At 32.5% G+C, this 22796-nt stretch overlaps 6 protein-coding genes across 7 annotated transcripts in view; 1 reads left to right on the top strand and 5 right to left on the bottom strand.

The window, feature by feature from the left end:
• The window catches only part of LOC144847424 (E3 ubiquitin-protein ligase TRIM71-like), a 117680-nt gene extending 110770 nt beyond the window's left edge, over positions 1-6910 (bottom strand). Inside the window, exon 1 of the mRNA XM_078703779.1 lies at positions 4283-6910. Within this exon, the coding sequence (XP_078559905.1) occupies positions 4752-6893 (2142 nt within the window). The 5' untranslated portion in view covers positions 6894-6910 and the 3' untranslated portion in view covers positions 4283-4751. The remainder of the gene's footprint in view (positions 1-4282) is intronic.
• LOC144847417 (uncharacterized) overlaps positions 1-22796 on the bottom strand; it is a 167219-nt gene that overhangs the window by 101294 nt on the left and 43129 nt on the right. The gene's annotated exons all lie outside the window — the stretch shown is intronic.
• Positions 1-22796, top strand: part of LOC144847415 (cell division cycle 5-like protein) — a 37986-nt gene that overhangs the window by 6384 nt on the left and 8806 nt on the right. The window lies entirely within an intron of this gene.
• Positions 9437-11581, bottom strand: LOC144848312 (tripartite motif-containing protein 2-like). Its single transcript, XM_078705027.1, has one exon. It carries the CDS (start codon positions 11579-11581, stop codon positions 9437-9439), a length of 2145 nt encoding a protein of 714 aa, XP_078561153.1.
• LOC144848311 (uncharacterized) lies at positions 12999-17793 on the bottom strand. The gene is made up of 4 exons (XM_078705026.1): positions 17710-17793; positions 16278-16662; positions 15892-16042; positions 12999-15749 (listed from the first exon to the last, which is right to left on the bottom strand). The coding sequence occupies exons 1-4, from the start codon at positions 17791-17793 to the stop codon at positions 13499-13501; spliced, it is 2871 nt and encodes a 956-aa protein (XP_078561152.1). The 3' UTR covers positions 12999-13498.
• LOC144847423 (uncharacterized) lies at positions 19680-22129 on the bottom strand. Its single transcript, XM_078703778.1, has 2 exons — positions 22041-22129; positions 19680-21933 (listed from the first exon to the last, which is right to left on the bottom strand). Exon 2 carries the CDS (start codon positions 21913-21915, stop codon positions 19771-19773), a length of 2145 nt encoding a protein of 714 aa, XP_078559904.1. The 5' UTR covers positions 21916-21933; positions 22041-22129; the 3' UTR covers positions 19680-19770.

Here is a 22796-nt window from a genome sequence, read left to right as displayed (position 1 = left end):
AGGAAATATTTACAGGGCGTTGTAATAAAATCCTACAAGTAAAAGTGTATTCTTTTTTAAACTTTAACAAGCCTTGGCTGCAGTTTGATACTAATATACACCCATCTCGATCTAGTAATACATCTTGTACAAATTGCTTGTGTACTTGAAGCTTTTTAATGTTACCAATGGTATGTACAAGTCCTAGGCCTTCCACCTTTATGTTCACTGGTGATCCTTTGATTTCTTTTGCTTTAGCAGTGATCTTCATCTTCCAGTTTCCTTCTTTGTAGGGTCTTCCTGTTACTTTGTACTCTCCACTTCCCATGTATTTTACTTCAACAGCCGATTCTTCACCTGATTTGTTAATCAAAGTGGCAGACAACAGAGAAGTCTCGCTTCCTTCTGCACTCGAAATATTAACTGTAAACAGCTGTCCCTTTGTGACTGTAATACGTCTGTTATCTTTAGCAACCTCATACACACATTCACCAATTTTACCAATTCCTTCTAAGTTTATCACATTATCCAAGTTTTTAGAAGGGATGAAACTAGGTAGGTCAATCAATACTGATTCATCAAATTGTGGTTTCACAACTTCTTTTTTGACAACATTAACATTTGCCTCATGAGATTTAAGTGTTTCTCTTTCTTCTGGTTTGTTCATCATTGTATTAATTAATGGCAACATCTCTTTAAAGTTCGTCAATTTTGAGTCAATATTTTTAACTCTGTCATCAATAAGTTCTTTATTTTCTTTTTCAATCTTGTCAAGGTCCATCAACATTGCTCTTGTTTTCTCCTGAGCCTTTTTAATAATGTTTTTTTCTTGTGATTCAATCGCTGTTCTGCATAATTTTAATTCAGATTCCATGTCTGATCTTTGTTTAGTTAGAGTATCACGTGTTCCTTCTAGTTTGTCTTTAATTTCCTCAGCACTTTTCATAACTTTTGTAACATCTTGATTAAACTCATCTACAGCAATCTTGAATGGAATCACATTATGTTTATTTTGATAACAACGGAGAACAAGTTCACATTTTTTACATCCACTTTTAGAACAAGTTTCACAAAAAAATTCAAGCATGCAGGATCCATGAATTTTACATTTATTTGGCAGATAATTTTTATCCAAAGTATACAATGAATGGTCTTTCAATACAGGGATTATTTTATGCTGTTGGATGCATTGTCCACATTGATAAATTTGACATTCAGAGCAGTAGTATTCAGGTTGGTTATCACAGCTTGAACATTCTGCTGTTTTTTCAGTTTCAATCTTCTCAACATTTTTAACTTGATCACTTAACATTTCATTTATAGTAAAATTGCTCAAATCTTGTTGACTTATGTCATCATATTGTGTACAGCATTTTGGACATTTTATTTTGCCGCTTGTTTCAAGCAAACTCTGTAGGCAATGAAGACAGTAACTATGGAGACACTCAAGTGTTTTTGGTTCTGTAAATCTTTTCAGACAGATTGCACACTCAAGATCATTTTTGTCTAAAAATTGAAATGCTTTTTGTCCCGACATCTGTTAAAATTCAAAGAAAAAATTGTATTTTACTTTAGATTTAACTTTACTTAATTAATATTATCGTGGAGAATTTCTCCATGGCATATTTACAACAAAATGTTTTCAAACCTGGTTTACAGAACTTTCTCTACTATATCTACTATAAAAGAATCATTTAAAAAATAAATGTTTTATATTAAACTGTAATATTGAAATATATTAATGTTTAACAAAAGTGAGGGTTAAAATTACTTACATTACTGTATCGTGAGATTGCACTGTACAAAGTGTATGTTTGTTCTTTATCATAAATGAAATGGGAAGGAAGTTACTAACTTGAATTGTTTATTTTGGGATTTTCCAAGACAATTGAACTTTTTATTGGTTGATAATTGTGTATGTCATTGTGACACTAGATATTAGGAAATGCAGTTTGCATCATTCTTGTGTTATTCCTATGCATTGCAACTTTCAAACAACACCCACACAAATGTTTTAAGCTATTTACAAAAACTTGTTTTGAAAATGTACTAAAACTTGTCAATTTGGTTTCCTAAGCACTATATACTGTAAGTAAGTGTATAAGTGGAGGGTGATATTTCTATGCATGATAACATCAATCAATCATCGACATTTTTATTCCATAATCAAAATAAAAACAGATACAACATATCTCCCTGCAACATCCAAGCTGTTTTCAGTATTAACAAAGTAAAAGGAAATTGTTAAATACAAATTTTTATTTAAAGTGGTTGCTTTTTTAGTGTTATTACTCATAATTACATTTCTGTATTGTGTATAGTGGGCGATTGTTTGTAGTGTAAAGTCTAGTTTGTATTTGTATCAGACATCAAGTGTCCAGGCCACCAAGTTGATTCATTACTTTCATGTGAAATACATAATTAGAACCACCTGCTGATTATTTGTACACTATATTTATTCAACAATAAAACACATACAATTACATTTTTATCAGTCTGCCAGTGTACTGAATAACACATTTTTCCATATACAATTACTGTATGCCTTTTTCTAATTCAATTGCTGTTCTGCATAATTTAAATTCAGATTCTATGTCTGATCTTTTTTTATGTCTGTTGTGACATGTTTCAGTTTGTCTTTAATTTCATTACCATTTTTCAATATTTTGGTAGCATTTTGAATAAATGCATCTACAGCAGTCTTGGAATGGAATCACTTATGTTCATTTTCATATTAACGAAGAACATTCCAATGAAAGTTCATACATGCTGGTAAAAATATAAAATATTTTTTTTACGAAGTTCACATTGCTTACTGTAAGAAATTGTACATCTTTTACTTTAATATGTTCTATTAGTAATGGTATGTACAAAAAAAGTCCCAGATTTTCAATTTTGATATTTTCACTGGTGATTCTTTTATTTGTTTTCTTCTAGTAGTGATCATCATATTCAAATCTCCTTCTTTGTGGCATCTTTCTGTTACTTTGTAATCTCCACTTTACTGGTATGTCACTTCAGTGGCTGATTCTTCACCTGATTCATTAAATAAAGTGGCAGACAATAGAGATATTTCACTTCCTGATGAACTTGATAAAACATTAACTGTAAACAGCTGTCCCTTTGTAACTGTAACCTCATACCACATTCATGATTTGAGACTTTGCCAATACCTTCTGCCAAGTTCATCACCCTATCCAAGTCTTTAGACTGAAGGAAACTAGGTGTTATAATCCTCTACTGATTCTACTCTACTGAGTTTGGTTCCAAAACCTCATCTTTAACAACATTTATATTTGACTGATGAGATATAAGTGTTTCTCTTTCTTCTGGTTTGTTCACCATTGTTTTGGTCAATATGTTTAACAACTTCTTTTTTTGGAAATTTTCTTACATTTCTTTTATTTTAATACGATCATTTTTCTTTTACAGTAGTAGTTTTAATTCTGTGCGATAAAAAAGTAGTTTGTAGTAAATTTGTAGTAACCATTTGTAACCATATAATATAATATGGAAAATACTATATCCACACTTCATTATTTGTTATTTTTTTATATTTTATTTAAATTTGATTTTACAGTAGTCCAAGTAGTTCAAAGGGCTTTTTTGCTGAATAACTCCAAATAACCAGTTTATTTTAGGTTGAATTATTTTTATACAAAACCAACGACAATGTTTCTGCTGCATGTTTGCTCCCAAAACAACTGGCAGTATGCGACAAAGTGAACCCAACAACCTATATATACCTACAGTATGTACCCAAAGGTCAATCATATACTGTTATTTTTGCATTGTAGCATTTAGCAATTTAGTTTTTGTATTTGTTATTTGTTCGTATGTATAGTAGTAGAAACAGATCAATATAAAAATCACATGAGTGAAGGAATAATGTTTGGAGTCATTGTCAATAGTGAATGATGTCATAAAAGTGTTTGTGGGTCAAAAGGCTACCTTGAACTCTGGGATAATTTATTTTTTAAAGGAGAGAAACATGGGTTTGATTGTTCCTAATATTATAATATATATATTATATCTACTCTGTATAAAAACAAAATAAAAAGGAAGTCTGAACTAAAAAGTTTATTTTCTCCAGCAAAACTTTAAATAATTTTAACATTTTAAAAACTATATAACTAACAATTTTTATAATTAACTAAAATGCTCAGTAAATCATAATTAACACACTCAAAAAAACCCAATTATACATGATGAATAACAATACAAATTCCCAGGACACCATTCTGGCGGATTGTCAAAAAGCAATAAAAATATCCCTGTAAACAGACTCTCCTATTTATAGTACAACATAATTAAGTATAATCCAGTTAACATTATACCTTTAAAAGTCTATGATATTATATGCTCAATAAGGATTTTCTAAATCTAATTACAGTGTACTATTAAACTACTAATTGGAGAACTTTTAGTGGATATGTGCACTATATACATTTTTTTAATGTATTAGTTATTTACAAGTACAAGTTTTAATCTTTTATTTATTTTCCAAAGACAAAGTTTGAGTATTGTTGTTACTAATTTATCAGCAGGGTAAGTCCAGCCATGTTCTGATTTGTTGAGATTGAAACCAACTGACAGTTGTACCAAACACTACACTTATTTTATACTGACAGATTTATTCTTGAAACAATTTTTGATATTTGATATCATTTACTGTATAGTACAGTATTTATTCATTAGCAAATTATGTTAGTTTGTACACAGTTGTTTTTTATTAATATTATTGCTGTATTACTTACAGTATAGATTGTTAATTAATAATTATATATTTTTACATTGTTTGTCCCCCAGTTTGCTACAGCAACCCTTCTTGGTTGGTTAGAGATTATTGCAAATCCAAGGGGATTGTCTAACCCACCATCATCTATTCGTTTGATGAAAACCCCATTTTTATCAAATAACTGTAGTTTGTGAATACTTGATACCAAGATGTTTTCCTCAGAATCTATGGCTACATAATGAGGACGAACAACATGGCCATCTTCCTTACCACTGTCTACAAGAATTCTCATAAACTTATCATTTGCATCAAACATTTGTATTCTGTCATTTCCACAGTCTGCAACAATTACGTTTCCTTCTTTTGTTAGTGCAACACTATATGGTCTATTCATTTGACCCTCACTACCATATGTACCAATTTCACCAAGAAGTTTACCATTATCAACATTAAATTTAAACACACAATGATTTTCACTATCTGCAACATACATGGTTCTAGTTTCCTTATTTACTGTCATAGCACATGGATTTTTGAATAATCCTTTACCAAACGTATGAATTTTCTTCAGTTTAGCATCACACATGACAACAGTTTTTCCATAGGTGTCACTATGAACTATATGGCCATCGGCCATTTGATGCATAAATGCAACATTCACACGATGATTTACTGATACCCTACCAACAAAAGAGTAAGCTGTGTTAAACCTTAGCAAATCTTGACTACAACTTGATATTAATATACACCCATCTTTATCTAGTAGTACATCTTTTACTTTTTTTTCTTTATTAAGTACTTTAAGCTGTTTTTTATCAATGGTATGTACAAGTTGTGCGTTCACCTTGATATTCACTGGTGATCCTTTTACTGGTTTTCCTCTAGCAGTGATCTTCATCGTCCAATCTCCTTCTTTAGGGCATCTTCCTGTTATTTTATACACTCCACTTCCCAGGTGTTTCACTTCTGTGGCTGATTCTTCACCTGATTTGTCAATGTCAATTAAAGTTGCAGCCAATAGTGATGTCTTACTTCCTTCTGCACTTGAAACTTTCACTTCAAACAGCTGTCCCTTTGTGACTGTAATACGTCTGTCACCTCCAGCAACCTCATACAAACATTCACCAATTTTACCAATTCCTTCTAAGTTTATCATGTTATCCAAGTTTTTAGATGGAGTAAAATTAGGCGTGACAATCCTCTTGAATATTGATTCATCAAAGTTTGGTTCCAAAACATCATCTTTAACGGCATTGACATTTGCCTCGTGAGATCTAAGTGTTTCTCTTTCTTCTGGTTTGTTCATCATTGTGTTAATTAATGGTGACATCTCATTAACTTTCATCAACTTTGAGTCCATTCTTTTAACTCGTTCATCAACCACCTCCATATTTTCTTTGTAAATCTTTTCAAGATCTGTGATCAGTGCTCTAGTTTTCTCCTGAACCTTTTTGATTATGCTTTTTTCTTGTGATTCAATCGCTTTTCTGCATAATTTTAATTCAGCTTCCATGTCTGATCTTTCTCTAGTGATTGTATCTCGTGTTCCTTTTAGTTTTTCTTTTATTTCTTCAGCACATTTCTTAACTTTTGTAGCATTTTGATTAAACTCATCTACAGCAGTCTTGAATGGAATCACATTATGGCTATTTTGATAACAACGAAGAACATGTTCACATTTCTTACATCCACTTTTAGAACAAGTTTTACAAAAAAATTCAAGCATGCAGGCTCCATGAATTTTACATTTATTCGGCAGATTATTTTTATCCAAAGTGTACAATGAATGGTCTTTCAACAAACTGATGATTTTATGCTGCTGGATGCATTGTCCACATTGATAAATTTGACATTCATGACAGTAGTATTCAGGTTGGTTATCACAGCTTGAGCATTCTGCTGGTTTTCCAGATTCAATTTTCTCAACCTTTTTAACTTGATCACTTAACATTTCATTGATAGTAAAATTGTTCAAATCTTGTTGACTTATGTCATCATACTGTGTGCAGCATTTTGGACACTTTATTTTGCCGCTTGTTTTAATCAAACTCTTCAGGCAATGAAAACAGAAACTATGGAGACATTCAAGTGTTTTTGGTTCTGTGAATCTTTCTAGACAGATTGCACATTCAAGATCCTTTTTGTCTAAAAATTGAAATGCTTTTTGTCCCGACATCTGTTAAAATTGAAAGAAAAAATTGTAGTTTACTAAAGATTTAACTTTTTTTTAGTTTTATCATAAGAATTTATCGATGGCATATTTACAACAAAATGTTTTACAGTTCTCTACTATATCTACTATAAAATAATCATTAAAAAAAAATACAGTAACTGTTTTATAAAAACTGCAAATTTGAAAAATAATTAATACTGTATTTAACAAAAGTGAAGGTTAGAAGTACTTACTTTATCTTGAGAGTGCACTGTACTAAAGTGTGTACTTATGTACTTGATCATAAAGGAAATGGGAAGGAAGTTAATACTAACTTGATTTGTTTACTTTGGGATTTTCCAAGACATTGAGCTTTTTATTGGTTAATAATGTGCATGATTTGATGTGTCACACCAGGAATTAGTAATGCAGTTTGCATCTCTTGTTATTCCTATGCATTGCAACCTTCAAACAACACCCACACAAATGTTTTAAGCTATTTACAAAAACTTGTTTTTTGAAAATGTACTGAAACGTGTCAATTTGGTTTCCTAAAATCACTAGATAAATTGAGTGTACAGCTTTGATATTTCTATGCCTGCAGGCATCCATCCTGTTTATTACTAAAAAAGTAAACTTTAAAATGAAATACAGAGAACTAAGTATATTATGTACATCAAATAAGCAATACAGTATGTTGGTACTAATGTCATGTGAAAAAATGTTATATTTTTTATTAAATTTAATGAATTTTAACATTTTTATAAATTGAATGAATTTTAATTTTTTTGAATATCCTCTTCTGTATCTTTAAGTTTGAATGTTGTTTTTCATTGTTTTTAAGAGGGCCTCTCAGCCATGTAGTACATCTGTTAGAGTTTCAGTACCCTTGTAAAACACAGTTGAATTTAATCAATATATTATATCAATAACAGCTTCATTTATTTTTTACAAATCTATGTTTACTGCTTATGATTGGTTGTAATTTAATTGTCATTACACATCATCTTATGATCATTACGTATATAGGTTACTACTCTACCCCCTGATCCATGAGGATATTGAACTCAATTATGATCCAATAGCTGATGGAACGATTACTCAGAAGCGTTGTACGGATTTTACCCTTTTACAGTGACATTAATAAATCAACACAGTAGTGAGGATGTTTGTATTCTAAAGAATTGTCTAGACACTATCAAGCTTTATGTGACAAAAAAGTCTCATGTTTCAGTTTTTCAGTTTCAGTTTTTATTTTCCAATATAAACAAGTGTAATGAATATATGCAAAAATGGAAGGATGACCAAAAAAGAGCAAATATGGTAGTGATATGGTCAAATATGGTAGTGATATGACATCATCATGTCCATATATGGGCACTATCACATGCAAAGGTATATTTTTAGTATTATTACAGTACTTACGTTTCTATATTATGCTCGTTTCAGTCCAAATGTTATAAGTGAGGGATTTTTTGTAGTCTACTTTGCATCAAACAACAAGTGTCCACCAAGTTGATTCATTACTTTCATGTGAAATACATAATTAGAACCACCTGCTGATTATTATAACAAAACACATACAAATACATTTCTAGCAGATGCCAGTGGCTGCTAAGCAAGATATTTTTCCATTGTAAAAGGTACTACTAGTGTCATAGCTGTATCGCGTAGTATTTTCCGGCGCTGCAGCACTGCCACAAACACAATAAAATCATCCACAAAGACAGTTCTTGGGTTGGAAAAGTTAAATTCTTTTATTGTAGCTAGTAACAATATAACAATCAACAAACAACTATCAACTAACTAATAACTACTATATAGAAAAAGCCATTAACATGTTTATTAAAAGCAAACAATACTAAAATTAAGAGAAATAAAAATATACATGCTTACCTAGTAACCAATCAGAAGGAGATGAAAACCTTAACTTTGGGCTAGGCACTGGTAAGTGTCATATACTCCCAGATGTGTCTATGACCATTTCCCCCACCTTTTGCTTTATTGGGTCCCACAAGGTTTCTCAGATTCAAGTCAGAATCTGCAAATAAATCAGTATTGTGTATAAACATACATGTTACACATTATACAAATACATTAGACTTGCCCCAATTCTCTAGCAGCTTTTTATGTTTTATTATAACATCAGCTGCCATCACAAATTTTTTCCAATTGTAGCTCAAAACGTATGAAACGCCATATGTGCCAAAATATTTATCTTTTTCCCAATATTAAGTCGCCATCTATACTAACAATTACACATACAAAAACTTTACATCATTAATTAGAAAATTGATAATGAATTTATGAATGTTTAAAAAATATAACAGCTTTATTGTTAAAATATAATAGTTAATTATATCTCAACCGTAATAGTAATAGTAAATAACGATTATTTTATTTACCTGACAACTATCAGTTGGCTTTCTCAAAGTGAGGTCAAAGCTTTATTGTTATTTAATATTAATTTGAGAATAATAGTATTGACATTATTTTTAAAAATTAGTTAAAATTTAAGTTGAATTTTTCACTTTCCTAAAGTTTAACATGGTTAGAATGCATTGGTTTTAATAATTGTATATTGTTACATTGTTTGCATCATAGTTTGCTACAGCTACTCGTCTTGGTTGATGAGAGATTACTGCAATTCCGAGAGGAGTAGTTAGGCCACCACTACCATCTATTCTTTTGATAAAAACCCCGTTTCTATCAAATAATTGAAGTTTGTTATTACTTGTTACCAGTATGTTTTCCTCATAATCTGTGATTACATGATGAGGATGATGAACATGACCATCTTTCTTACCACTGCTTACAAGAATTCTCATAAACTTATCATTTGCATCAAACATTTGTATTCTGTGGTTGTCACAGTCTGCTACAATTAAGTTCCCCTCTTTTGTTAGTGTAACATCATATGGTTGATTCATTTGGCCTTCTTTGATACCATGTGAACCTATTTTACCAAGAAGTTCACCATTATCAACATTGAATTTAAACACACAATGATTTTCCCTATCTGCAACATACATGGTTCTAGTTTCCTTATTCACTGTCAGTCCACAGGGACTTTTTAGAGTACCTTTACCAAATGTACTGATCTGTTTAAATTGATCATCACACATGACAACAGTTTTGTTTAAGAAGTCACTATACACAATGTGGCCACCACCCATTTGATGCATACAAAATACATGTACATTGTCTGGTACTTCAATCTTATTAATGAAAGAATATTCTTGGTTGAATTTCAGTAAATATTTACTACAACTAGATACAATCAAAGATCTATCTTTATCTGATATTATGTCTACTACTTTGTTCTTATCTACTTTAAGCGTTTCTATGTTAAACACGGTATGTACAAATCCTAGATCTTCAACTTTGATATTGACTGGCGATCCTTTGATTTCTTCTCCTCTAGCAGTGATCTTCATCTTCCATCCTTCTTCTTTAGAGCACCTTCCTGTTATTTTGTAGTCTCCACTTTCCTGGTATTTTACTTCCGTGGTCGATTCTTCACCCGATTCATTAAATAAAGTGGCACACAATAGAGAAGTTTCACTTCCTACTAAATTTGACAAAACATTAACTTCAAACAGCTGTCCTTTTGTAACTGTAATAAGTCTGTCACCTTCAGCAACCTCATACACACATTTGCCAATTTTACCAATTCCTTCTAAATTGATCACATTATCCAAATTTCTAAATGGAATGAAAATAGGTATCATCATTCTCTTGAAAATTGATTCATCAAAATTCGGTTCCAAGACTTCATCTTTAATAACATGTGCATTTGCCTCGTAAGATTTAAGTGTTTCTCTTTCGTCTGGTTTGTTCATCATTGTGTTAATGAATGGTGACATCTCATTAACTTTCATCAACTTTGATTCAATATTTCTAACTCGATCATCAACAACTTCTTTGTTTTCTTTGTAAATCTTTTCAAGATCTGTCATCAGAGCTCTGGTTTTCTCCTGAACCTTTTTGATAATGTTTTCTTCTTGTAATTCAATTGCTGTTCTGGATAATTTAAATTCAGATTCCATGTCTGATCTTTCTTTAGTGATTTTATGAAGCGTTCTTTTTATATTTGTCTTTATTTCAACAGCACTCTTTATAACTTCTGTAGCATTTTGATTAAACTCATCTACAGCGGTCTTAAAAGGAATGACGTCATGTTTATTTTCATAACAACTAAGAACATGTTCACATTTCTTACATCCACTTTTAGAACAAATTATACAATAATACTTAAGCATGTAGGCTCCATGAATTTTACATTTATTTGGCAGATAATTTTTATCTAAAGTGTACAATGAATGGTCTCTCAATACCTGGATTATTTTATGTAATTTGATGCATTGTCCACATTGATAAATTTGACATTCAGGGCAGTAGTATTCAGGTTGGTTTTCACAGCTTGAACATTCTGCTGGCTTTTCAGTTTCAATCTTCTCAACATGTTTAACTTGATCACTTAACATTCCATTGATAGTAAAATTGTTCAAATCTTGTTGACTTATGCCATCATACTGTGTACAGCATTTTGGACATTTTATTTTGCCGCTTTTTTTCATCAACCTTTGCAGGCAATGAAAACAGTAACTATGGAGACATTCAAGTGTCTTTGGTTCTGTGAATCTTTCCAAACAGATAGCACATTCAAGATCCTTTTTGTCTAAAAATTGAAATGCTTTTTGGTCAGACATCTGTAAAAAAAATGAAAATGATTAAATATTTGTTGGTAAACTCTTTAAGAATTTTTCAACTGAATTTGTTAACTTTAATCAGACAAGTTTACTACAAAATCTTTTTTCCTGAAATTGTCTTTATTATCATCTTAACTAGTAACGTTTATAAATGTTTGAAGAAAAACATAGACAGCTCCTAAGCAAAGGTCACTAAGATTGTGCAGAATCATTTTAACCTTAATAACTAAGTTGTATGCATGATTTAATTTGGATGGGTGCAAAGTTAACTGTATTATATGGAGAAAGGTACACCATTGGTATTGATAGACAACATTTATTACCTTAAAAAAAAAGTGGAGAGGGTCCAGGGTGTCAGGAAATCGTTATACTGTTGCCTTTTTGTTTCTTCAATTCTCAATATGCTTTCATAAACAATGTCGGTGTCCAAATAAGTCAAAGTCTACTCCGTATTAGTCAGTTCAATGTGCAGTGTACATTGATGAAGTTATCTTAGGATTATTTGTACACTATGTTTATTCACTTAGCCAACACATGTCATTTCTGTACATATACTTAGCCAGCAAGACATATCCATACTGTACATCATACAGTACAGAACATATACTAGGCTACATAATATAACAATAGGTAATGCCTATTGACAAGGTCTTGAATATCTTTATTGATTGGTAATTGTATGAATACTGACTACTGTACTTACTTTATCTTGGCAGTACTAGGCCATCAGCTGTAACTCAAAAAGTGGCTAGAAAATGACTTTCGTTCCAGTAACGGCGGCACTACTTTTTGAAAGCAAATACTGATAATTTAACCCTTTATACATGTTATGTTAAAGTTTCTTTAAAAAACATGCTGCTGTTTTTTGTCAGGAGTGATTTAAACTCGTGATGGTACCATAAAAAAGGCCTATTTTGAGGTCTGAGCCCATGTTTGGGTAGCTGTAACTTTATTTATAAATACCTTTAGCATTTGAAATTTTTAACACGTATTCCAAACACAGTTTATATCACAAATCCAAAATGTTAAATTTCAAATGTAAAAATCCTTAAAATAACAGTAACTGAAAAAGTGCGAGTTGTTAGACCTTCTGCCGTGAATGTTTACATCGAGTAAATGGCGTCGCGATGCAAATTGTATGATACGGTGCTGCCGCCGTTGGCTTATTACTAGAATACAGCAATAAAAAAAACGAACGAATCGGTTAATTGTATATACATTATAAACATATTGTTATGTACTAAATATAAACAGTTGGTTTGGTTTTAAAAAATGAAAAATAATAAGAAACAAAGAAAATTGTGATTTTTTTTTGGTCGGTTGCAGTGGCCTTCCATACATTTGATGACGCCCTCTATTGACATTTTCCTACAAAACTTTTAAGTTCTCATTATACAGTTATGTTATACAGAGTAACAGACGTTGAAAGTAGTTGTAATAAAAACATTTCCTATAAATACATAAAATGATTGATTTTGTTGTTGTTAAAACCATATTTGCATTCGTTGTTTTACATTTTAAAAAAGTAATTTAAATATATAAAGAAGTAACAAAATGGCAATATAAAGACGATAAAAATTGATTAAAAACGTACTTTTGACAGTTTTCATTATTCTATAAAGCTCGTTTTTTGTGTTCATGTTCGGGTAGAGAGGCTATAAACTCAGGGGAGGAATATAAAATACCCTCCCTTTTCACCAAGACAAAAATGAATGAGATGAGTAAGAAGAATGCAAGAGTTTGAAAAATAAGATATTTAGAATGGATAGCATGGAATGATCTATTTAATGAAAACCGTAAGGTTAGAGTCCATACACTGTGCAAGTCCAAGCTCCTTATATCTTGGCTCTGTGTGTATGTGAGACGCTTCATACCCGGATGTAAAACTTATAATATTTATAATGTAACTGTTTTTCTTCATAGATCATAATATTCTAGATCATCATCCGACTCGTCATCACTAATATTATAATCTTCATTATCATTCATTGAATCGGTAGGGGGTGTTTTTATGTTTTGGCAGTTTTTACATTTACATAAGTCTGTACATGGTAATCCAGATTTCAAACAGGAACATCTTCCTTTTTCACAATTTCCCACTTTACAGCTGCAGTGAATTGACTGTAATAGGACCTTAGGAGCTGGTGGATTTGTTATCCATGTGATTGCAAGCTGTTTGTCCTTCATTTGCCATCCATGTCCAACTGGAGACGGGGCATGGATACATTGTTGGAATGATCGCCTATGGATTGCAGCCTGATAATTACAGCGTTTACAATGCTGGATGAGAGCGTCCCTTGTTGGTGGTAGACTTTGTTCTGTAGCTGAGGATGACAGACAGAAAACTTTGTATCTTGTGTCATTAACACTCGTAGAAGCTTGTCCATAGAGCATACACACAAACGACTCAAGTGTGTCGATAATCTCCTGCTTGAGAGTAAATTCTCTGCCAATGTCTCTAAAGGCTTCTATATATTCTTCATTTTCTAAAGCAAGTGCCAGTGCTTTTTTTTTCCCTTTGCCATAAAAGGCACTTGTAGTGTCAGAGCCAGTAAACACATGCAGGCCAATTAACGCTTCGCAAATGCTTGGATTGAATATAGATCCAATTTCCTCTAAATCTATAATCCGAGAGTTCTTTCCGGTACCTGTCATAAAATAAAGGTGAGCAGGTAAACTATCCATTAGAGAAAGTGCTATGATGTTGACATCTGTGTCTGGGCTTCTTATAACTATGTTGATGTGGCTTTTAGCAGCATGTTTAGCATGAAGAAATAAACGGGTATCTGCCTCTTCATGGTCGCATGTTAGCTCCTCACATTGCGTTATTGTACAGGAACCGTCTTCAAAATAAAATAAATGACATTTGTCTCCATGGGTAATGTATAATGTAATGTCAGTATTGGTCTTGCAAAACATCTCTTTCCACATCAAAAATAAAAATTCAACAAGAGATTCTTTGTTGCTTCCATCTGACAAAAACTTTTTCCATTGCTTTGGAGTTTTTTGGTCCTTGTGGTGAATCTGAACCACTTGCGATCCACTCTCGGCTCTACGTAAGCGCTCGACATTCTTGATGCTTACAGAAGGATATCTATCTGTCACAAAGTCAACACGCGTACACTTGTGTTTAACACCAAGAAGAATAACTTGCGATAAAATACTATCAGCTAGTTCTCCAAATGTACTGGGAACCATGGATAGAGATTGAATTAACGCCATCCCATCTATCATCATTGCACTATTTTCTGGAGGTTGTTCAACTAGACATTTATCGGATTTTGTTTCAATTGCATGCATAAGTGCAGCTTTGTTTGTTTTAGCTAGTGTTCCATTAAGATTAGCCAAAGGAAATGATACGTTACCCAAGGAGTATTTCAAAATCTCAGGAAGGTCGATGTTCCGCGTTTGTCCAGCAATTAATAGGCGAGCAAATAATTTTCTGGCATTTTGAGAGCTTTCTTTTCCACTTTTATTTGTTTTAACGTTTGCATTCTCTGTAAACGTCTTCAGTTTTAAACTTTTAATGGGTGAGTGTATATCAACTTCATTGTCAATCAGTCGTTGACTAAAATAGGTATCAGCTGCCTTTTCGCCTTGATCTAGGGCACTGCTAAGATCATTCCTCACTGTATCAGTGGCCACAACTCCTGAACTTATGCAGACTAACTCTTCATTTGAGCAACAATCAAATGGATTGACCATGCTGTCAAGGGTACTCATGATTGCCATCACAGTTTTGTTATCTCTCTTTGTCTTTGATTCATCTAACTCTTTTGGAGTTCTGTCAACAGCATGCAGTCCTACCATATCTTCACACTGTCTTGTAATAGCGGCTCGCTGCGGTTGTGACAGGATCCACCTGTGAACAGCACCACGATTGAGTGTGTAAGTGCTTATTCCACCTCTCGTTTTTGAATCGCGGTTACAGGTTTGTTCAATTGTTTGGTCACATGCAATGGAAGCAAATGGGTGTCGATCTTGCCGCTGCACTGTCCATTCATTAATCATTTCAAGCCCTTCATGCTGTTTAACAATCTTTGTAAACAATTGTACCAATTTCCGCATCCTTAAAATGTCTTGATTTTTTATGAGACGCTCCTGAATGACTGTTTGCTTGAAAACTTGATATGATGCATCATACTCTGGTTTTAGTGAAGCATCCGTTCTAAAAAAAGATAGATAATACACTTTGAAAATGCAATAGTCGTGTAGTGAGACAGTCTCTTGATCATAAGGTTGCTGTCCACTTGGGGTGTTTATTTAATACTATGTATAGCACAACTATGGTAATAATGTACAGTACTTACTTATGACTACCTGTCCTCCTTGACAGAAATCTAGTATAATGCCTGTAGCAAGAACGATGGTAGCGAACTTCTAATGCTACACAGTCCTTGTCCCGTATGTGTATCAACACATTTTCATCAGTTTTAGCTTCTGCAGCTTGGCGTAAAAGTCCTTAAGATACAAATAAAGACAAATAAAGTAAAATAAGAATTACTTAATGCATAACAATTCTGTCATCATTTTATCATTATTTATTCAAATTTTATTCTAAAAACTGTATTATCCCAAACTGGGAATTCACAACAGTAGAAATATTTGTAGGATTTTTATTACTGTAATGCAAAATACTGTAATGCTATTATGTATCGAGGTCACCTAAAAACAATCAATCAATGGTGTCACATACCTCCATCTTTAGTTTCTGCTTGACACAGTTTGTCCTTCTTGCGTTTATGATAGACTGTTATGTAGCAATCAACCTTGTTGCAAATTATGCAAACAGCTGGTAAGACTGAGCGACTAGGCCTAGATGATGACGACCTTGGATAAGGCACCCTGCTGGTGATGGACGAGGCCAGTACCGAAGATGATCGTAGTTTTTTCGTTGTTGTTGGATACAAGCCTTCATCACTACTACCTTTACTACTTTCACTACTAGAACTAGAAATCTTATTTTCACATCTTTTAACAGCTTTAACAATTCGTGTCTTGTCAATAAACCGTCGGTAGCATGTTGGGTGAAACCCTTCATTATGTAGGCCTTCAAAACGGGTCCTCCTAAATACCAAGACCTACCAAGACCTACCAAGAACTACCAAGACCTACCAAGACCTGTCAATTTAAAGTGTTAATTTAACGAAATATGATATATATAGACTTCTAATAGCATTTCCAACAATAAAACCTCAATTTTAGCGCTATATAGACACCAAAAATGTTAAATAATCGACAAGCTTCGCGTTCGCGAAACGAACTGAGTTGATGCATACATTGCGTCACAAATGTCCGTATTGCGTCAACTAGTATGACCTACCAAGAACTACCAAGACCTGTCAATTTAAAGTGTTATTTTAACGAAATATAATATATATAGACTTCTAATAGCTTTTCAAACAATAAAACCTCAATTGTAGCGCGATATAGACACCAAAAATGTTAAATGTAGGCCTACGACCCAGTAGGCCTATGACAGGAGAACTGCGTCGAGTGTCAGTGAGCCATACTAGTTGACGCAATACGGACATTTGTGACGCAATGTATGCATCAACAACTCAGTTCATTTCACGAAGCTTGTCGATTATTTAACATTTTCGTAACATTTTTGGTGTCTATATCGCGCTGAAATTGAGGTTTAATTGTTGGAAATGCTATTAGAAGTCTATATATATTATATTTCGTTAAAATAACACTTTAAATTGACAGGTCTTGGTAGTTCTTGGTAGGTCATACTAGTTGACGCAATACGGACATTTGTGACGCAATGTATGCATCAACTCAGTTCGTTTCGCGAACGCGAAGCTTGTCGATTATTTAACATTTTTGGTGTCTATATCGCGCTAAAATTAAGGTTTTATTGTTGGAAATGCTATTAGAAGTCTATATATATCATATTTCGTTAAATTAACACTTTAAATTGACAGGTCTTGGTAGTTCTTGGTAGGTCTTGGTAGTTCTTGGTAGGTCTTGGTAGGTCTTGGTATTTAGGAGGACCCTTCAAAACTACCTTCAAATAGATGACGTGAGGCTTCGGCTAGGATACGGTCATAACCATCCAATTTTTGCCATTTACTGGCACATTCTGTTACCCTTTTCCACCGTACATTTGTAAACGGGCTTACCTTTTCTGATACAACGGATTCTAAATGTATAATACACTTAAATTCTGTCGAATGTTTGCGTTTTTTTTCTTTGTCTGCTCGCATGCTTCGTCCATGTTGACAGCTAGTGTGTGTTATGGTTAAAGTAGATGAAGCGTGACGGACAATCTTAATTGTTATTGGTTGAATGCAATCACGTGACCTAAAAACCACGTCGGCGTATGAAAATTTGTTAATGTGTTTTGAAAAAAATAGTCCGAATTTTATATTAAAATTACGCAAAAACTACAGAATATCGTAAAAAGAACTTTTATATTTTATTTAACTATTTTATTTACAATATGTTTCAAGTGAAATTATGTAGTGCCACTTCCACTGGAACGGGATGAAACAATACAGGCTACAGCTGATGGCCTATACTGTATTGTCAGTTAAAGGAACAATGGCAAAATCAGGACTGTCGTCATATTACAATATAGATTATCTGATAAAAATCCTAGAAAGTAGGAAACCTTTTGCCATTTTTTTCCTGACTGTTGTGTACACAAATTGTTGAAAAATGCTACAGTGAAGAGGGTATGTTACTATATTAGTATTATTGATTTTGGTGTTGAACGGAATTTCCATATACTGTAGTTATTTGTGAATTAGTAATGCTGTTTGCTTCTATTGTTTTTTCTATACATTACAGTCTACATACAGTATGGCTGCCCAAACAGATGTTGCTATGATAACCCAGTAACAAAGTAATTCTACTTGTCAACACAATAGGATTCCTAAAGTAGTTCCCTATTATGATTTAATACAGTAGCTGATAGAAATATTACTCAGAAGTGTATGAACAGATTTAACTCTTTCCAGCGATGTTAACAAATCAACACAGTTGTGAGGATGTTTGTATTCTAAAAACAATTTACAATTAAAATACACTAATTAGATAGGCCAGATGAACAGAGCTCGCCTTCTTGGTCACCTTCTGTGCATGTAACATTTACAAAATTTTAAATTTTAAGTTTATTACAAGAGAAAATGTACTATATGATGCAATATAATTTGTATCAAAACACAACTGGTACCTCTCTGGTGTATCACTTTCATGCAGTAAAGTTGTGTCCAGTGACGCATAATAATATGGATTTTTCTTGGACAGGTTTGACAGACAGTGTATTGTAACATTATTTTACATTTACAACTTCAATTTTAGTCCTTTAAAATGTTGGCATCTGAAATTTTTTTTTTTTTAATTATTATTTCATACTCATCCAATAAACGAGTAACTCGCCAATTACAGGATGGATAATCGTGCTTATAGACTAAGTCTCAATTGAGGCTTAGGGAGTTGAGTTGAAAGAGTCGCGAGTTACAACCCTAGTACAAGGTCAAGGATCGCGGACCTTGGGATTGGACGGCAAGCACGTTAACCACCAAGCTACAGCTCCACTACTGGGAAAATAAAAAAAAAAGTTGAGTAAATATTGAAATTGAATATACTTGCCCAAAGTTTAAAATGTGAAATGATCTTTAATAATTATATATTGTTACATTGTTTGCACCACTGTTTGACATTTAAAACATCTTCATTAGTCCTCCTTATAAAAATGATGTTTATAGTTTATATTGAAAGTTACATTGAATATACTGGCACAGGGTTTTAATAATTGTATATTTTTACATTGTTGGTCTCCCAGTTTGCTACAGCTACCCTTCTTGGTTGGTTAGAGATGACAGCAATTCCAAGAGGAGTGTTTAACCCACCATCATCTATTCGCTTCATAAAAAAAATCAAATAATTGTAGTTTGTGATTACTCGATACCAATATTTTTTCATCAGAGTCGATGACTACATAATGATGACAACATAACCATCTGCACAACCCCTGCCTACAAGAATTCTTTACATCATTGATTAGAAAATTGATAATACATATACAGTATGAATGTTTAAAGTATCTAACAGCTTTATTGTTATTTATTTATTAAGTTGAGAATAATACTATTGACATTATTTGTAAAAATTAGTAATTAATTTAAGTTGAATTTGTCACTTTCCTAAAGTTTAACATGGTTAGAATGCATTGGTTTTTAATAATTGTATATTGCTACATTGTTTGCCGCATAGTTTGCTACAGCTACTCGTCTTGGCTGGTTAGAGACTATTGTAATTCCGAGGGGAGCGCTTAATCTACCATTACAGTCTATCCTCTTGATAAAAAATCCAGTTTTATCAAATAGCTGTAATTTGTTATTACTTGATACCAGCATATTTTCCTCAGAATCTATAACAATATGATGGGGACTATCAACATAACCATCGTTCATACCCCTACCTACAAGAATCCTCATAAACTTATCATTTGCATCAAACATTTGTATTCTGTGATTTCCACAGTCTGCTACAATCAGATTTCCTTCCTTTGTCACTGTAACACCATATGGTTGATTCATTTGGCTGCCTTTGCTGCCCGGTGAACCTATTTGACCAAGAAGTTCACCATTATCAACATTGAACTTAAACACACAATGACAGGTGCAATCTGCAACATACAGGGTTCTAGTTTCCTTATTCACTGTTAAGCCACATGGCTGTTTTAATGTTCCTTTACCAAATGTACTGATTTGTTGAAATTGATCATCACACATGACAACAGTTTTTTTTAAGAAGTCACTATGCACAATGTGGCCATCACCCATTTGATGCATACAAAAAACATGTACATTGTTTGGTACCTTCATGTTACCGATGAATAAATAGTCTTGATTTAGCTTCAATACATGTTTGCTAACACTAGATACAATTAAAAATCCATCTTTATCTGATATTACATCTAGTACTTTGTTCTTATCTACTTGTTGAAGCTGTATGTTGTCAATGATGTGTACAAGTCCTGTTGCTTCCACCTTTATATTCACTGGTGATCCTTTGATTTCTTCTGCTCTACAAGTGATCTCCACCTTCCAGTCTCCTCCATTATTGGGTCTTCCTGTTATTTTATACTCTCCACTTCCCTGGTATTTTACCTCAGTTGCGAATTCTTCACCCGATTCATTAATTAAAGTGGCAGACAATAGAGAAGTTTCACTTCCTACTGAACTTGACGACACTTTCACTGCAAATTTCTGTCCCCTTGGGAGTGTAAAAAGTCTGTCACCTTTAGCAACCTCATACAAACATTCACCAATTTTTCCAATTCCTTCTAAATTTATCATGTCATCCAAGTTTCTAAATGGAATGAAACTATGTATCAGAATTCTCTTAAAAATTGATTCATGAAAATTTGGTTTCAAAACTTCATCTTTAACAACATTGACATTTGCCTCGTGGGATTTAAGTGTTTCTCTTTCTTCTGGTTGGTTCATCATTGTGTTAATTAATGGCAACATCTCATTAACTTTCATCAACTTTAATTCAATATTTCTAACTCGATCATCAACAACCTCTTTGTTTTCTTTGTAGATCTTTTCAAGATCTGTGATTAGAGCTCTAGTTTTCTCCTGAACCTTTTTAATAATGTTTTCTTCTTGTAATTCAATCGCTTTTCTGCATAATTTAAATTCAGATTCCATGTCTGATTTTTCTTTAAGGATGGTGTCACGTGTTCCTTCTAGTTTATCTTTAATTTCTTTGGCACATTTCATAACTTTTGTAGCATTTCGATTAAATTCATCTACAGCAATCGTAAATGGAATCACATTATGTTCATTTTTATAACAACTAAGAACATGTTCACATTTTTTGCATCCACTTTTAGAGCAACTTCTGCAATAAAATTCAAGCATGCAAGCTCCATGAATTTTACATTTATTTGGCAGATCACTTTTATCCAAAGTGTACAATGAATGGTCTTTCAATGAAGGAATTATTGTATGTACTTTGATACATTGTCCACATTGATAGATTTGACATTCAGGACAGTAGTATTCAGGTTGATTGTCACAGCTTGGGCATTCTGATGGTTTTTCAGTTTCAATCTTCTTAACATATTTAACTTGATAACTTAACATTTCATTGGGAGTAAAATTGTTTAAATCAACTTGATTTAGGTCATCGTACATCTTGCAACATTTTGGACACTTTAATTTGCCGCTTGTTTTAATCAAACTCTGCAGGCAATGAAAGCAGTAACTATGGAGACACTCAAGTGTTTTTGGTTCTGTCAGTCTTTCTAGACAGATTGCACATTCAAGATCATTCTTGTCTAAGAATTGTAAGGCTTTTTGTTCCGACATCTGTGAAAAATGAAACAACTATAAGTGTGTAAATAATCTGAATTGTATACCTATCTGAATTATTACAGTGCAAAGGTGAATGACATTATAATAAGTACAAAACAAAACCATATTATAATACTTACTACGATAAAATAAGTAACAGAAATATGAATCAAAAGTGACAAAAGCAACTAGATGTTACAGTAATATTGTAAAATTTGAGCTACTATAATCTGTGCACAGAAAACCAGAAAAGAATTTTCTAAATTCTAAAAATAATTAGTTGGACTTTCCAAAATATTCTTTAGCTGTTGATTGGCTAAAGCAAAGATAATAATAATTTATTTGGAGTTTACACTTTTACAACAGTGGCACTCGACCAAGTGGAAGGTGCCTTCAAAAGAAATAACAACAAAATATGCAAAAACATGATACTGTACAGTAAACAACAACAATTAAAAAGTTGTAGGTCAATATTGAATATACTTCAGTTAAAATAAAGCAAATTGTGGTTGGAATATCAAAACATGGCAGGCTGAAAGCACTTGACCTTTGATTTGATAAGATCGCCTAAAATATTTCAACTTAATAATACTTGTTGTTATTGTATATTCTGAAACAACCGCTCCATTATATTATCTCTTTGCTTTTCTCCCATATCTTTTACTCTCATTATAAAGTTAATACTAACAAATATTATCAATAATATTTAGTACGGTGAATTTGTAATGATCAATTTAATTATATCTCATCATTTATATAAAAATAGTTATCTAACCATAACGTCAGAAATTTTAAATAAATGTATACATCATACAATTCTATCCTAACAAAATTTTATTTTATCAAACTCCGTTGGTGGCAATGTTCATTTTTGCTTTTTTGTTTATTTTCAGACC

Source organism: Antedon bifida, chromosome 7 (genome assembly GCF_963402885.1).
Source record: "Antedon bifida chromosome 7, ecAntBifi1.1, whole genome shotgun sequence".
Lineage (NCBI taxonomy): Eukaryota > Metazoa > Echinodermata > Crinoidea > Comatulida > Antedonidae > Antedon > Antedon bifida.
Note: the sequence above shows the minus strand (reverse complement) of the source record. Positions and strands in the feature narration are given on the sequence as shown.